Source organism: Neopsephotus bourkii, unplaced genomic scaffold (assembly GCF_033783945.1).
Source record: "Neopsephotus bourkii isolate Nb327-2 ecotype Australia unplaced genomic scaffold, CSIRO-AGI_Nbou_v1 NB_1508, whole genome shotgun sequence".
Taxonomy (NCBI): Eukaryota; Metazoa; Chordata; class Aves; order Psittaciformes; family Psittacidae; genus Neopsephotus; species Neopsephotus bourkii.
In genome coordinates this window covers 3,247,147-3,265,473 of record NW_026901984.1, presented here as the reverse complement: position 1 = coordinate 3,265,473, position 18,327 = coordinate 3,247,147, and the positions used below count along the sequence as shown (strand labels likewise).

The following is an 18,327-nucleotide window of genomic DNA, read 5'->3' as shown; positions in this document are numbered from 1 at the left end:
CAAGCTGATAAATCTTTCAAGCAGAACATGTCTTCCTATACTGGCACTAAACCTGACCTACTCCTGTGCACTTTTTTGAAGCACAGACACCAGCCATATGCACTAATTTCCACACCTTGGACACAGCTGCCATAAATACACCGGCAATATCTATGTAATGTAGTAACCAACCCAACATGCCACCACCCCTTGCAAGAATGCCTAGAGCAAAAGTTTGAGATTACGTCTGGAAGATGCCAACACTGTGGCATCACCTCCAAATATGATTTTATCTTAATTTTTCTATTTGCAATGAAACTGATTAAAAAAATCAAAAAAAAAAAAAAAACAGGTATTTTTTCTTTTTGGTTGCTGAACAAAACGACTCAGTAAATTCTGCTTAATTTCATGGCACACTTAAAGAACTGAAAATCTCTGTGTAAGTGCGGTATATTAGCTTACAACTCTAGCATTATTCCTCCTTGCTACCTACTACAGATGTGTGACAACATCGGCTCCCTCTGGTGGTCAACATAAAAAACATTTATACGGTCATTCAGTAAAATCTGTGCACCAGGAAACTGAATCTGTTTCTAGTTCACTGGATTTCGTAGGAGTTGAGCCCATTCATCAGGTATCAGAATGGATTTAATCATAAATTATACATCTGCCCTTATTTCCTATGAGCACTGAATGTCACTGCCATTGGAGTCATAATACTGGAATTTGTTTTGATTTATAAGCTATCTATGCATTTACTTGTCCTGAAAGGGCTCAACAGTGTTTTTCAGTTTGGGTTGGTTTTTTTTGTTTGTTTTTTTTTTTTTGTTGGTTTTTTTTTTATTATTTTTTTATTTTTTATTGGTTTTTCACCCAGGTACTTTGCCATGAAGGACAGTATTTGAGCAATGCTGTTTGGTAGTGCAGATAAATCCTGAATATATTAAATGTGTTTCTTACTAACTTTGGTAAGCGCATTTTGATGAAAAATTGCAGTATAATAGTCAGTTTGTTACCAACTTCTCCACGCCATTTTCATTACACTTCTAGTGTGTCCATGGTTAAAATAAAAGGGAGTAAAACCAGTGGCCTTTCACATCAATGCTAACCTAAGACTCCACCAAACTGACCTAAACTGACGTATCTTCCTCTCATTGGAAATGATAGAAGAACTCTCATTCTCTTCCAGAATCTGAATTCAAAACCTGCCGGGACACATTCCTGTAACCTTATCTAGGTGTTCCTGCTCGGGCAGGGGGATTGGACTAGATGATCTTTTGAGGTCCCTTCCAATCTCTAGCATACTGTGAGTTTACAACTGAGGCAACATTAGAAATCCTGGGTTGAAGCCTGGAACAACTGGGGACTCCCCAGCTGCACCTCAGCATTGAGCTGATGCTCATGAACCAAACTTCCAGCAAGTTCACATTCCCACAAACACACTTTAAGCACACACACACCATTAATGAATTTACAGTTGTGAAACAGAGTACCTATGCAATTCCATTGAACAGATTTGGATTTTATGAGTGTCACTGAAAGGTTTTTCCCACACTGTATATAATATTGGGAGGTTTTTAACATACTAATATTACAAGTATAATTTGTTTTCTTCTTTCTTTCTTGTTTTAAAGTTCTGTTTAATACTATATATACCTGGCACTTATGAAACTATGAAACAGAGGATATGAACTGGCACAAGCAAGGAATTTCTTTTTTTAGTTCAGAAAGGGAGAGCTGGCTAGCTTAAACTGGTCATTAAAATATTTTACACAGGAATTTTACAGAAAATGATAATCCCCACAAACGTATTTTTAGAGGCAGTTTTTGCATTTTAATTAGAAACAAAACAAAACAAAAAAAAACCCAAAACAAAACAAAAAAAGCCCCAACCAAAATCCAAAAACAAACCCAAAACTAAGTTAAGGACAAGTAAGGGACTTTTTGAGTTTTCACCAAGAGTATTTACGACTTTGAGCAGACCACCTGAAATCAGAGCTTTTCACAGCAAACTCGTCTGCTCTGTGGAGAGGGAGCGTAGTTGTATTCCTTCAAGGCAAGGAAACTTTCATCAAAAATCTCATTTTGTTGAAAACTTGAACCTCCTTTAAGTTAAACTGGTGTCAATGCAAAGAGCTGCTTTTACAACACACTTGTACACAATGTAAGAAGCTTTGTTTCACCACTTCGTTATGCCATTTTTATACTAGTCTGAACTCCACAGGGCATGTAAGTCTATGGAGTTACAAATAGGATGTAAATAGAGTAATAAGAATGGGTAAATTAGGTTCTTAATCTTCACATTGTGAACACCTACTAAGTTTTTTTTTTAAAGAGAAGACTTACAATTAAATCATTGTCCTGTCTTAAGAAGCTATTACAAAGTAGCTGGCAGCACAGAGAGTTCAATTCTGCTCCAGTTTTATTAGAAGACCCTTAGGGTATTAAGTATACTTTCTGAAGCATCACTTATTAACTAACATATTATATTTGTATTAAAAACTGTCAAAACCCTTTTTAGTCATGTTTCGCATTATCTGTAGGAATGCTTTGCTTTCTTGTTCTCCATTTTGCCTACCTGGAAAGGATTCAAAATGAGCATGATTATTTGCTTGAGGGTAAAACAATAATTTTTCATTATTTAAATTAGAGTTATGTATCGCAACTCACTCATTTAAATAACATAAATGTCTTAAATCACCGTACATGTGAGGTCAGAATAGTTCTGGGTGTGTGCACCATTGCAACTCATAAAACCCATGTTTATAGTTCAGAATGATTAAAAATACATGTCTTACAGGCCATTCACATAAAGGACCTTCTTCAGCACAAAGAAGTTTTTGGTAAGTACAATCCTATTGTTGATATTTTAATTATAACTCACTGAGTATTCCTAGTACAACTGTAAAAAGCAGACTTGTGGAACAAGATACATCTTGAGCAAACAGTGTTTGCATTTTTTGGTACAGAAATAGAACACACACCTTGATTTCCACAGGATGTCTCCATCATCAAGATAAAATTACTCATCTTAAGCATCAGGATGAAAGCAGAAGTAAAGCCTATGAATCAGTGCATTTGGTAGTGGTTCTTAGTATTCCTTTTAGGCCCCTTACAGATCCAACAGATCTGTTTCTTTTTTCTTGGCAGCTTGATTAATAGCCAAGATATAGAAAGAATCTTGCACTTCAACTTGACTAAGCCATGCCCAGTTCTTATTTTGTTCCAAAGGAACAAAACATGTTGAGTGAAGGAAAAATAGAACATGTTAGAGAATGTAAAATGTTATACCTAGGCTAATAGAAAAAAAGTGAAAATGCTTTTAAGAAGTTTTCATTAAACCTTTAAACAGTATTGAAAGTAAGACCCCTATCCCAAAACACAATCTTTGCAAACCCAAATCAAATTAAACATGGCTCAAAATAAAAAGAATCTGTTGAAAAAGAACAGACAAATGTGCGGATAACCTTTTTCAGGCTGATATATAGATTTATGTAACACAGCATTCAGTTCTGGAGCGTACAACTCACAAATAAGTATGAACCACAGCCAAAAATAATCAATAGTAATGAAAAGAGAATCACAGAATCATAGAATAGTTAGGGTTGGAAATGTGCAAGTTTAAAAATAAAGGAAGCCAAAATCTCAGTCAGAAAAAAAAAAGGGTTCTTTTCCAGCAGGGGAGGAAGGAAGGCAACAGAAGAATCAGGGTAGCAGAGGCAACAGAAGGTTCAGAGGTATGAAGATCATAAGAAGAGGCAAGGTCTGTCAGACTCGCTTGGTATATGAAGGGAATGATGCACAACAGTAAACTGTTGGGGGAAAAGAGTAAAAGGATAAAATTATAAATATTGTGTAGGTGAGACAGCAGAATGGCTAAGATGCTTAGTAACATTAAAGAATCAGACACCCAAAGGATGTGGATACATGCATTAAAATTCAACAGATGCTCTGAGATTAACTCCCTTAGCGCAAGCTAACTCAGTCCCAAAAGCACAACACACCTATGGATACGCAACATGTCTGTGAATTCTTCTTTACTTTGCCTGAATTTTCATGCTCCAGAAGGTACAAGATAGATGATGTAGCAGACTCCATTCTTCAGCCTCAGATCAGGCTGGATGATTAGATGGAGTGATGGCGGTGCTGTAAGTCTCCTAAGCCACACTTGCAAGTTTTTTGCTTTAAAGACCATCTCCAAGAGAAAAGGCTGGGTCACTTCACAGATGTCTTCTGAGACAGTGCACTATGAGGGACCCACAACATTACCTACACAGCAGCCTGCAGTTCTCAATTAATTTAGAACCACTGGTAAGAAAATGTAGTTTCCTCTCTATGAGTTTCTCTACCTGTTTTTGCTTCAGGTTAACGAAGTCCAACCCTTACAAACTATCCCTAATGACTGTGAAAGACTAGATATATACCTAAGGTGACTGATGAAATATGACTGAATTGCTTGTGAAATTGTCACAGCTTTTGTCAACTGCCTTGTATTACCTATTAATATATCAAGGATACAGTGAAAAACATTAAAAAATAGATATGAGGGCAAGGCTCCTTTCTGTTAACCTACTATTATCCATCAACTAGTAGCAGACATATCATCTCTTCAAAACAACTGGTAAATGCTTATACCTACTCCTTCATCCTTTTCAGATTTTCTGGTTAAGTGGTGATTGATTATTTTCATCTATAGTTAAAACCGAAGACAGGTTCAAATCATGATTTCACTTCTTTAAGGACAGAGCACATTCTGCAATTTAAAAATCAAACAGCTGTCAAACCCTTACCCAGTGTGAACCCTGAATTCACTAGCACTTTACCCACTGTCACAGTGAAAACTTCTAGCTTCAGGATCTCGCTCTAAAAGAAGGTGATTTTTTTTATTATTTTTCAAACAGCTTTTAACTTCTTAGTGCAATTTTTAATGATAGCTCATAATAAGTGAAATAAAGGGCTAAGCGTGGGTTCACGTGAATACTGCAGTTATTCTAATTAGTTAGTTGAAAACGTTTCAAGGCAGCATGTTTTTGTTGCTTGGCCAGGCGCAGCAATCTTTCAGTATGTACATTCTTTACCTGAGGTAAGTAGCACAGAGCTTACGATTGACTCACTTAGTGGGAACTTCACAAACTATGTGACATAATAAAACACCATGCAACAGAGCTGACAATCTCCATTTCTGCATTCCCAAAGTGCAGTTAGTCTTAGAATCACAGGTCATGAACAATTTGATTAGTAAGACAGGGAAAGAGATAGGATCCCGTATCATTTTAGACATGTATACAACATGCAGCTAAGGGTCTACCATACCTAAAGTTAAGAGGAAAGGTCACGTAATGAGAACAGAAAGATTAAAAACTATGAGCAGCAGTTGCACTCTTGCTTTGTAGAAAAGACTCTCACCATTAGAGTCAAAAAAGCCCAAGTATCTTACTAAAAGCTCTATTCATGAATGACTTACACTCTATATAAGTTTGGGAAACTCCATGAAGACTGACTATCACCATTCTCTATGAAATCAAAGTTCCTCAACACGGGTTTCCCAGAGCACAGTGGAACAACTGTGTGTTTGCTGGGAAGGAACAAGGGGTGAAGCACAATGCCCCACAGACAGTGGCAGATGGTACAGAACAGGAACTTAAACTCCACACGATTACAGAATTTTAATTTCTGACTTGGAATTTCATCTTGTGAAAGATAAACTGCTGCTGACAGTCACCCACTCAGTGAAGGAAGATTGCAATCCTCATCTGAGAAAGCTGTTTTAAGAGTGATTTTAGAACAAACATACCTTTCATCAATAGCTATATCAGTAGCTTATCCACTTTACCACCTTGTTCTATGAGAAAACACGTTTACTGAGGTTAGTTAGGAAGACTGAAAACTGTTGTTCTTTGAATCCACCGCCAAAGTCCTATTTGCACTGCTTGAGGCATTCTCAGGCAATAAAAAACATCATTGCAAAACTCTGTTCTTATACTGCTCAATCACTACAGTATCTAAGCACCTTTCTGAATGGCATTAGGCAATATAATTAGCATCTGTCATACATGCTTCTTTCTTTCATGGGTACATCTACACGCATTTCTCTTGTGTAAATCTCTATACGTATCTTTATCTAAGTAGAGCACAGTGTAATTACAAAGCTTAAGTTGTCTCTCTTCAACACTCATGCATTAAGTCTAAAGTAAGTACGCACAAAGCACTATTTTTTTGCTCTTGGAGAATAATAAAAGCTCATGCTATGCTTCCATGTACAAGCTTCATCAAATCCTTTCAGATGGGATATTGTGCTTAAGAGCAAACGGCAAGGCTGATAAAATCAGGGCTGCATTGATTAAAGGGTATCTGATCACCAAAGTAGATGAGAAAAGCATTGCAAAATAACAGTGGTAGAAACTCAAATGAAGTATAAATATTAATGAAAAGAAGGCCACAATGGATTTTTAATAAAAAAAATATTTTAGGGAAGCTGATGGTATCTAAAAAAAAAAAAAAAAAAAAAAAAAAACAGGTTTTAAGTATGATATGGTTTCTGTGCATATGTGAGTAAAAATGAGTTAGGGTTAATCCTCAATAAGATTCAGGTTTCCTGTCAGCATGATCTCCTTAATTTCCTTCTTTTCCCACCAATAAAACTTGTCAATCTGTATTTCCTCAGCACAGATTTGAAAATAATGCTACAGATTTCACGGCTGTCCAACAACACGACACCAACATTCATGCAGCAGAGAACTGCTACCTGCAGATTAAGTTTGGTAAAGAAAATGTCCTGGAAAAAGTTTTGTCAAATAATAGAGACATTTCTCTACACCATGGTTAGGAAACACCCTCCTGACCTTCAAAGAAAGCGTGTTCATGAGAAGCCATAACATGCAGAGCTTCGCTGCCTTTACAGGATCTACATGGGTGTGCAGGGCAAGCCCACAGGGAACACGATACATGATCAAAGACTTGGACTGTGTACAAAGATTTAAAGACAATCAATGGATAAGTACAAAAAAGTAGCATGAAAACATGCTTTTCACAAATACACAAGGATGTGGAAAAGAGCGTATTTCTTTGTCTGATACCCGTTATGCCACAAGGGGTAGAATCACACAAAAGACTACCCAGAGACCGCAAGGAAGATGTACCTATTAGGACAGGAAGGCCTTTAACAGCATACACCTCCTGTAAATGGTTTAATTTTGCTACGGAAACATCCTGTAGTTTTCAACCTAGACTGACAGACCTATAGACTCTCAAAGGAATTCTCATCTGCAGAGACAGAAAATACATTAGTCCAGAAAACCAAACACGGACAACTAATACAAGAGAACAGCTTTTTGCTTCCAGCTGCACAAAGTCACAAGGTTTGACGGTTGTTTTTAAATATTTCCATACAATGGCCAGGTATCATCCAAAAAAGTGTCTCCAAACAAACATTTTGGTTACTTTGTATTAATTAGTTACACTGCATTGGACATTTTAGAAAACAACAGGCTGGATAAAAAGGGAAAAAAACAGACATGTATGTCTAGACAGCAGAGAGGAAAGTCTGGAAAAGCCACCCCTGACAGTAACCATCAAAGGACTGGAAATGCAAATACATGTATTTTCAAACGTACGTTTAGGTACCAGCTCTGTTGGTGCTGTAACATCTGCTTCTCTGTAACACACTGTTGGATCCACAATGTCTCTGTCAGGAGGAGGGTAAGGTGGGGGTGGGGGGATCACTAACTGGGGTGGACCTCGAGTGGTGCTAGCTCTAGGAGGCTTTTGTGGCACCTGCCGTCCATCACCTACAGGAGGATCAATTGGCTAGTTAATTCACTGCAAGATAATGAATATTTCATTAATTTTCCTTGTTTAATTGTTATTTTTATTGAAAATTACTATTTTCAAACACATATTGATATTCCTTTACCCACATCCAAAATCTCTCTGGATCTAAATCTGCTCTTATTTACCCCAAATAATTAAGGAGAAGGAAAAGGTCTCTTTTAAACCAATAGCAACAGGACCAGAATCAAGCATGGGGCCTACGTGCACATCAGAACTAACAGTTAGAATCAGTTTTGGCAGACATAAAGGAGAAGAAAAAAATTTCAATTAAAAAAAAAAAAAGAAATAAGCTATGTAAGGAAATGTGAAAACGTGGTTTATTTTTATCTTCTTAAGTGCCAAATTGCCTGCATTTGTTGACCTCTAGGATAGTTTACATGACTGTTTTCATGACTCTTTGAGAGAAAGACGACGATACTTCAGGTCAGTATTTTGAAATATCTTGACAGGTTTTTCTTTCCTTTTTCTGAGTAGGTTTTTTATTATTTTGACATTGTGAAAATGATTAAGTGTTTAAGTTATCAAAAGAAATACTCATAACTTTGGCTGAGGGCTTATTTAAATACTATGTGCAACCACTAAATAAATACTTCCAACTTTGCACTATACAATGGTAACCATTTGCAATGTTAAAAACCTGCTGTTAGTTTCTAGTGTACAAACATAGAGCTACTGCAATTTGGAAAGTCCTTAGATGCTGCGGTTACACTGAAGAACCATGACTACCTGCTCATTCTGCTCTCATACACTGACTCAGGCATCTGCTATCGTCACTGCTGAAAATCTCTTGTCTGATCCATTCTGGTCATTCCTATACTCTAAAGCTCATGCTCTTGTGCTGCTCAAAAGTGAAGCAGAACTGAGAGGGAGGAAAAAAGATTAAACCATTATGATTTTCTAGCTAGTTGCTAGCTTCCAGAAATTCAAAACACAGATTAATTCTGGCAAATGTGCAGACTTCTTTTTACTGCTTTAAGAAAACTGAGCACAATAGTTCAGGGTCACAGTAAGTGATTCAGTATTTAATACTGAAGTGAATTTGCCAGTTTGAGAGTATTTTTGGTACGATCTTTTGCTTTGATTCATGTAGCTAACTTGGGAGATACATAGGTAGCTATAATCCTTTTTCCATCATGTGGCTGCCTATTTCTTGCAGCACATTTTCCCTTCACTACAGTCTTCCTTTTTTTTCACAGCTTTTCTCTCTCGCTCTCAGAGCCATCTGTGCTTTCTCATTGTTTTCCTGCAAGGACCCTGAAGAGAGGCTGTTTTACCAAACTTCCCTTGCTGTTAACATTTCTTTTTCTTGTTAATGAACGCATTCATTCAAGAAAGTAGCAGAAAATGTACAGAAAAAATTCTGAAGATAGGGCGAATGTGGGAAAGTTCTTTGTTGGTGTAAAATAATAAGGCTCCATTAAAGTAAATGATACTACAGAATCCTGCATCAGCAGAGTCTGTCCAGCAAGCATTTATATACACACTACTGAACGGACTAGAAGTGGCTCTGCTCTGCTTTATTTCATCTGTAACATACTGAGCACAGATACAAAATAAAACGACCGCTAAAAGTTTAAGCACCAAGTGTCATCACTAAGTGACCAGCAGTAGGGCAAAGCATCAGGAGCATCAGACCGACATCTGTGGTGGTTAAAGTAAGCCAATTTGCTGAAAACTCCTGTGTTATATGGCACAGCAATAACGTTCCCCTTAGAGGGTTTAAGTAAGAGATGTCAGTGGAGTCGAACATGTCACAAGATAATGGACTCCTGCTGCTACATAAATGCTGAGGCATTAAATGTGAGGCATTCTCTGAAAATAAATGTTGGAACAAAGCCAAGAGGTTTTTTTCTAAACTGTGAGGCATTTGTAATGTAAGCAATTATGTATGACAGGATGTCATATCTGTATGTCTTAGGCACTTTACGAAACATGAGGTCAAAGGCACAAACTGAAGTGCACCGCGTGCGTTACGGCACTTGAAGAACAATTTTCTTAATGTACTGAAAAATGAGTTCCAATATGTGGGGTTATTATCTCATATCTTTACCCACCATAAAATCACTTTGTTTGCTAAAAGCATAATCTTGGGGTCCTCACTTGGGCAAAGCTCCCACTGATCTGATCAAACTAACATTCAGATAACAACAGAGGTCTGGGAGAATGTTTTTCAGTCTTCCTGGATAGGAGTAAACATGGTGTCATGAACAGCTGAGCGCTAGAGTTTCTTTTATTGTACCCAACCATGTAAGCACTCCTTTGAGAGCACCAGTTCTCTTCTACTGATTAGCTAAAGACTCTGCAGAGATTGATTGATTAATCAATTGACTGACTGATTAAAAATATGAGGACCAAATTCAAAAGGAAAAACCTCACTGAACATGGGCAGCTGATATCAAACTGCTGCAGGACTTCAGCAAAAGAAAATGTCTTCAGGCTTTAAGAACACTGGGAGATAATGAACAAGGTTGACTGTAATACTTCCTACTCTTAACAAAGCCCCGTGGCCTCAGCTGCATTCAGCATTGCCTGGCCTATCTCCATTTACTAGCATTTCCATTTACCATTTCCAAATTACCATTTGCTACCAAAACCACCATGACCTTAGAGGTGCAGAATAGGCCCAAAGCTAGTGCTTTTGGGTATGCAGCTTGCACCAAACATTCAAATTATCTGATGAGTATTAGCTACCTTTTACTACCTATGGTACTCTGAATGGTGCCATTAAAAAAAGGTGGTAATACAAAAGCACTTATTTCCAGACTTTCATTCTGCAGAGAAATGTGGCTTTTTTTCCCCCAAGTTACAAAAGTTTCTAAACGCACAGCATAACAGAATTAAGGAAACTTCAAACAGAAAGCACCGAAAGCACATGCATGTGATTACACAGCAGAAAAGAACGCCTCTCACCCATTGTGCTCTTCCTCTTGTCTTCCCTCTCTTCTGTCCTGTTTGGGATGGCAGGAGTGGGTGGAGCAGATGTGGTGGGTGGAAGAGGGGCACGCCTCTTCTTTTTCTGTAAATCGTTTAGGGATCCTCCTTGTGAAATCTAGCAAAGTTGGAATAGGCACAGTAAAGGAAACGTTTTGTTGGTGTTGTAAGTTGTTAGCAACAAAGTATTTGTCGTTAAGACCTAATTTCTGAGCATAGTATACTTATAATGAGCATTTATAGTGCCAACAAGAGATTAAAAAGACAGAAGAGGTATAATAACATTGAACTTGGAGAAGGAAAGGGACAAGAACTGCAGATGAATGTCCCATCAGTAACACCAATCTGGTAGACATTTGATGTTTGTGGTAAAAGAGAACTAGAGAGCCCAACATTCAACAATGCATAGAATGACACTACATGTGTTGCTAAGCTCAAGCCATAGCATAATCTTGTTTTTCCACTGGTTTCTTCAAACCTTAAATTATGTTTCAATAATCCAATCGGTATGTGTAGGGAATAAACTCCCTTTCTTTCCCTCTCAAATTTTTGTTTAAGGACTTCTGAAAGAAGAATCATAACTGAAAGTTTGCTTGCATGATGATATGAGATCATACTGTACTCTATTTATGCCTACTGGACTTCACAGACATACTTCTGAAGATCCGTAACACCTCAGTTTCCAACAACGGCAACATGCTGGTTGGCAAGCCAAGACTTCACTGCTATTTCTGCTGCTTTTAAAAATATGACAAAATTTACTGCAAGAGACTTGGGTTTCACTGGGTTGCATAATATTTTCTGTAGCTTGTTGTAACTTAGCTCTTAATTCTTTTTTCTGGAAAAATAATAATAACAAAACCATGTAGGAAAATCTGTTGAATTCTTATATTTGAAGGGTACTGACAACACTGGACGGAACCAGGCTTAGCTGAGGCAGAGGGCAATGGGAGCTGCCCACACATGGCATGCTGTTGGTGTTCCTGAGTCTTCACTTGCGTGACTTCACTGCTCTGTTCATCCTGATACACCCCATAGCATAAGATATCTAATATACAGAACTGCCTGGTGGTTTTCTAGTATTTCAAAGGCCTCAGCAACAACAATAGTATTTTCTTTGATCCAGAGGACTAATGAACCCTTAAAATACATTTGTTGTGGAAGATTTCATTTAACAAATAATAGCTTTACGCTGCTCAAAGCTATTATCAGAATTAAGAGGAAAGGCACTAATTTATACGCATCTGTTCCCACATTGGGTGAAAACTCTGAGAATAAATGAATTTTACAAAGAGGGGACATGAATAGAGCCTCCCTTACTTTTTAAAAGCACTCAGGAGGGTGTTAGGTTATAAACTACAAACATTCTGTTCCCACCTTTCAGGATAATGCTCTAACCAATGTGCCACATGACAGATGGACACCCTCTATCCCTTCCTGGTGAACCCGTATCTTGTATATGAAGAAACTTGGTAATGAATTGCACTGACAATAGAGCACATCAACCAAGATGTGCTGCACCTTTGTACCAAACAGCTTCTATAAGACCGAGGGGCTGGATGTTTGGACAGAAAGGTGTTGGGTCTTTGGAAAGAAAGGTGTTAGAGAACAGAATCATAGACCGGTTTGGGTTGGAAGGGACCTTAAAGATCATCTAGGCCATGGGCAGGGACACCTTCCACTAGGCCAGGTTGCTCAAAATCCCGTACAACCTGGCCTTGAACACTGTCAGGGATGGAGCACTCACAGCTTCTCTGGCCAACCTGTGCAGTGCCTCACCACCCTCACAGTGAGGCGTCCTGGTCTTATTTCCTAGTACCATGTATTATTTCTGCATTTTCCATTAAATGTCCACTAGATAAAACCAGTGAGGCCAATCTAGATAAACTTAGGCACAGTAAATGAGCAAGAATGTTAACAGTAACTAGTGATACTGCAGACTTCAATTTTGGTCACAAAACTGCATGGAATTTGAAAAATTCTACTTATCCCCAGAAAACAGTACAAGGTTAAATGTTCAGGAATGGGTACAGCAAAATTTTAGAGCTCCTCTGAAAAACTTCTGCTCTGAATTTGCTCCATATTAAGCAAATATGGAAGTGAATATCTGCATCACCTCTCCTGATGAAGCAACTGCCCTCCAGGGATTAGGAACTGACTGGAATTGACTGAAGTTGTATCTCATCCCTCCGCCCCCCAGTTCCTATAAAACAGAATACCCAGTATTGAGCTGAACATGGGAAACTGAACAGACTCATCAGGCTTTGGTTTACAGAGGAGGCAAATAGGTGCTTGGAAAAAAATTACATTCGTCTGCACTCCCTTTCAAATAACTGAAGACATGAGCATTTAATACCGTGTCTTGATTCTTCAGGATACTGCATTACAAAAGAAGAGAAAATTATCCAAGTGGGGACTCCAATTAATATGACTGCAAAGTTTCCAAAATTCAGTAGCTGTGAAGAACTTCAATCATCTGGGAGACCGGCAGCATCTGAACCTCCCTAACACTCCACAAGCACAAATCACAACTTTAGCTGTTATTTAATGGCATTTTGCAGTTTTCACATTCACTCCTGTCTCTCCAGACAGAAAGGTCATTTTACTTGAGGACAAAAAAATGATGGGTTCGTGATTCAAAAGTCTAAGAAATCTTGAGAGTCAAGGCAGAAGGTAAGGAAACTTGAGTTTCCCCCTGAAATTACAGAGAACACTAATCACCTTTCCCCAAGTACTAGATGAGTAAAGGATGTTACTTTGGTAGTCAAATTCCTCAAAGATACATTACTGCTTTACTAAGAAGAACGGATCTGTGTTAGAAGGCAGCTTATGCGTTTCAACTCTATGCATTCCTATTTAGTTGAATCTGTCAAGGAGCATTAGATGTATGGATGAACGTGCTGCTACAGCTAAAGAAAAGGCTAGAAAATAGCCAGTGCACAACTACAACAACGCAAGTTTGGTCAAATACACACACAAAAATGCTTTTATCCTACTGTCAGCTAAGTGGAGTGCACTTTAAAAACACTATGAAGAAGATGAAAAGCTTGTTTAAAGCCAACGTATATAAGAAGTGTCTAGTTCAAGAACAGGTCATAAAAATTGTTAAAAGTAGTTCTTTAACGCCAAATTCAGTAAACCTATGATGCTAAACATAAATGGAAAAACACACAAAGAACATGCTGTTTCTTTCTTGCAATTGTATATATAAAACCAATTGAACTTGAAAATAATTTGTTATGGCTGGCCTCTTCTTTTATAAAGAAGTGAAGCCTTAACAACATTACCCAAAGTAATTTTCCATTCAAAATCTGTTACAGGAGCTCCTCTGTAGATGTAGCAGAGTATTTCCTAGTCTCAACACCTGTGTGTCACCTATGTAGCATTTTTAACTAGAAGAAATTATTAGGCCAGCTTCTGTCACGTAACAAATACATATTTTTAAAAGATATTAGCAAGTGTTCTTTGTCTATAATTAATACCATCAAGTGAGCTAGAAATGAATAAAGTGGGCCAAAAGGACCTAGTTCAGACAGTGTCACTTCTGTTCTTATATTGCTAAGACCATATATGACACAAAAAACAAATTTTCCATTACATTACTGTCATGGCTCACATGCTGTTTGAAAACCACTTCAAATATTGCAGACAAAATATCTGAGCAATGTGCTGAATGTGTTTTCCTTCTGTGAAAGCTCAACATCTTTATTAAGATTTGAGAGCTTTAGATAAGATTTTAGAATATATTTAGACCAAAACCATGTCACGGGGAGGTTATGTGTCAAAACTGTGTGGAAAAGAATCCTAAACCACTAGTTCTTGAAATTTTCAATCAGTAACATTTGACAGTCATGTTACTTGCAAAAGGTCTGCGCATACTGCAAGAGTGGATGCATAAACTGAGTTTGAGTTTCCTCATTTTGTAAGAGGCCAATATTTTCTTTGGGTTAAGTTTCACTGAATATGGATTCATGAAGAATATTAATGGAGGCCCAAAGAAGCAAAAGCCACCACCACCACCAATTCATGAAGCATTCGAAGGCAAGGAAGTTCTCACACACATATCCAATGTGAGCTCCACTCCTTTGCCTTGCCTGTCCTCTACTTAGAAGTCAGACACTAGGGTTTTGTATCGACCCCTTCCTATTAATCTTTCTAACGGAAATGTTTATCATGCAAGTAATGCAAGATAAACCCCTAAGTCATGGGGTAAATACCAGCTTTCCTTTATTCACAGTCCAAACTAGGCCTATCTGCTGCACATTTATTACTCCTGAAGCTAAGCCTCCTTCTGTAAGACAGAAACTGTATCACGAATTTGTGCTCTTCTGTCCCTCCACTACCTACTAACATTTGCAACCCACCTGATGATACTGACTACGTATCTCAGTTGTCTGAATCAGTACTTTGACCAAGAAGGAAATCTCAGTCTACTGCCTCCAAAGACAGATCAAAGACTCCGTTAACAGTATGATCAGAGAGCCACACATACACACATGTGTTCTGCTAAGGACAGCCCACACATTCTTGACATAGATGGTAAAGAAAAAGGGACTGGGCTTAATGCAACCTAGGGAAGTGCACACAGTGCATCCCTATTAAATAACTAAGTACTGTAATGTTGTTCTTAACTGCAGTTATATATTGATTAGTAAAGAACATAGCAACTACTAAGGTGCTCCAAAATGATGATACAGTGAGGTAAAAATTCTTAAGCTAACACTAGAAAAACATCACATTAACTTCTCAACTAGATGCTGAAGGCCACTTGGATGCCTTCTGTGAGCTACTGCCTTTCAACCAATACATTTTGCCCATTTACTGAATTTAGCTGAAGGGGGCTTGATATTCTTCAAGGACTACTCTGTTGGGACACAGACATCAGGAGAACAAGGGAAAAGAGAGCTGACATCTTAGAAGAAGCATAGATATACAAGAGACATGTACTTTCTGCAGGTCTGAGAAAGAGCCTGAAAAAAAGCTGAGCAATCAGCTCAGAAACACAACTAAGAATACAAGAACAACTGAAAAATTGCCATGGGAAGACTTTCTTGGGCTTGCACACTAAAAGCAGTCAGAACCTTCCCGAGTTACCTAGAACAGGTTTTCCCTGAACAACTGCAGGTATTTGTGTAGTAGCTGACATGCAGACTTGATGGAGAAACCCTGGATAATTGACAGATCTAAGCAGTTCTAACCATGCTTTAACAGAAACTTCCTCAGTGGATCTAGTCAAAATGTGATTGTGATGTTACAAAAAAAGTGCATACTTTGTGCTTCAAAATCCAAACAACTCTTTCCAATATTTTCACAAACGTTACAAGAAACATTTGTCTTATGGCAACAGATTTTTCCTTTAGTCTCACTGCTATTATTTTGCCATAAAAAAGGAGAAATGGAAACTTGAAAACTTAGCAACTTTCCAGGTTTCCTATTTAACAAAACCATCCTTACAGCTATTTTCTTCCTGCTCATACATCATAGCTACAGGCAATAAACATACTCTATCAGCAACAGGGTTATGTCTGGAAAGGATTGTTTTTAAGGGATATCCCATGGTGGTTTAGCACATACAAATAAAAAATTACATAGCATATGATATAAACTGTGTTCAGACAGCTCAGATACTCTCTTGCTTCTATATTTTATTTTTTTTTTAGTGCAATATTACACATCAGGATCTTTTATTGTGTTACAGAATACATTCTGTCTGATTTGTATACAAAAGTGTCTTGTTCAGGGAATCAGTGAGTGATTGTTTGCAGAAATTATTTTTAGAAGTCAATAAAAAGGATTGGAAAAAGAACACATGGATTCAATCACTAGCATGCCCTGACTAAAAACTGGTTTCCATCATCCAACACTGACTAGACACACACGTTGATTTAAGCAGGCCAGACTCTGATACACCTGCTGGTGATGATATCGTGTGGGGTCAGAATGCCTGCAGAATTACAAGAGCGTTTAAATATGATCCGCAGAAAAAAATCAGAGCTAATTTGTAACTAAACAAACAACGGTATCATCCCAAACTATGGGTGGGACCATCCCAACCTTCTTCCCTTCATAAAGAATTTAAGAAATCTTGACATAATTAAGAGCCATTTTATAAGTAAAGAAAGAAGAAAATACACGTATTTTATTAACCAGTTTTAAACTCCTGATATAACCATAACTGCACTGATGCTTTATAGCACTGTATGAAAGACAAGCGGTAGGTTGGTATGTCAGTAAGATTTATGGTTTGAGAGTTTTTAACAATATTTTGCTACGATTTTGTACATAATTTAAAGCAGTTGAGAAGAAAATATTTTGATCCAAGAGGAGCCGTTCTAAGAAAACCAGAGAGATAAATCTTTCAGCTGCAGAATGGAGACATAAATCTGTCCACTAAACTTGATGATAGAAAAGCTTCTATCCAGCTGATTCTGCATTTTCACAGGGCAACAGATGCTTCAACATGCCTAGCACTAGAAACCACAAGAAGTCCCAATTGAACGTTAATGTGTCTTAAACAACATTTACTCATATGTCTAATATTCCCTGGACAGGTCATACATTATTAGGCTTTTCGCCAGCATACACTGACAAAGGAAAATTCAAGGAGCTCTCAAATAAACTGGGTGCATGAGCAATTCATGAGGCTGACCACTGTGAGCTTCATTGTATTAAACTGTCTATTCAGCACTTCTCTACTTTGTTTCCTTATTGAGTAGTACCCATTTCATTTGATTAAAAACTGAGTGTTTAATCCACACATACATTACAAATGGCATTCAAAGACAGCAGCCTGGTGTTTTCCCGAAACATGTTCTGATGTTGTAGAATGAATTTGTGTGGATTATTTAAAATGCTTACTAGGATCCCATGCAATCCAGAGACATAATGCAAAACCAAAATACACAGAGATACTAAAAAATCTGGAACATGGAAACAATACTAAAAGAGGATATTATTTGAAAAACTTATAATTTGATAAGATGCATAAAATAACTATGCTTTACAAATAGCAAGCAATTTCGCTGGCAATTTTAGTTCTGTACATCTTGTTTTTCAGTGTTAGATCTCACAAACCTGAAGATAAAATAAATCATAAAGTTAAAGGGATATTTAAAATAAGTTGTATAGACAAGCATGGTGTGATAGCAAGAACTGACCAGACCCAATAACTTGTGCTACTCTGGACACACCACTCTCACATGGAACAAGGTTAGATGAGAGATGCCCAAGCTGCTGCCAACATAAGTTCAAGTCCACAGTATAACACCAACTAACTCTTCAAGCAGGACAACCACGTTTGCGTTCTGACATAACACTGCTTTGTATCAGGGTGTTCCCTCCTAAGTTTCAAACTCTGCACCATGCCTTCCTGTACTGTGTTTGGACAACGTGGTGGCTGCACCCTGACCATACTCATGGCCTTAGCTTCTGAGCTTGCTTTGCAAGGGTCAGGCACTGTGTTAAGTGAGAAGTCTATCTTATAGAGTGAAAACTGAATTGCTTTTCTGCAAATACATTGTAATTAATGTTTTAATCAGATGCCATGAAATATTGTATAGCTTTGCCTACTTTTATGCTGCTTAGTTT

At 37.7% G+C, this 18,327-nt stretch overlaps 1 protein-coding gene across 10 annotated transcripts in view; it reads right to left on the bottom strand.

Annotated features, from left to right (window-relative positions):
• COBL (cordon-bleu WH2 repeat protein) overlaps positions 1-18,327 on the bottom strand; it is a 158,470-nt gene that overhangs the window by 42,080 nt on the left and 98,063 nt on the right. For 6 of the 10 annotated variants that reach the window (XM_061369623.1, XM_061369616.1, XM_061369618.1 and 3 more), the window contains 2 exons: positions 10,720-10,858; positions 7,593-7,766 (listed from right to left, as the gene is read on the bottom strand). The exons of 1 other annotated variant lie outside the window; for it this stretch is intronic. In XM_061369623.1, the coding sequence (XP_061225607.1) occupies positions 7,593-7,766; positions 10,720-10,858 (313 nt within the window). Of the gene's footprint in view, positions 1-3,595; positions 3,792-7,592; positions 7,767-10,719; positions 10,859-18,327 lie in introns of those variants that run through there. 3 more of the 10 variants (XM_061369624.1, XM_061369627.1, XM_061369622.1) reach the window with 2 other exon arrangements.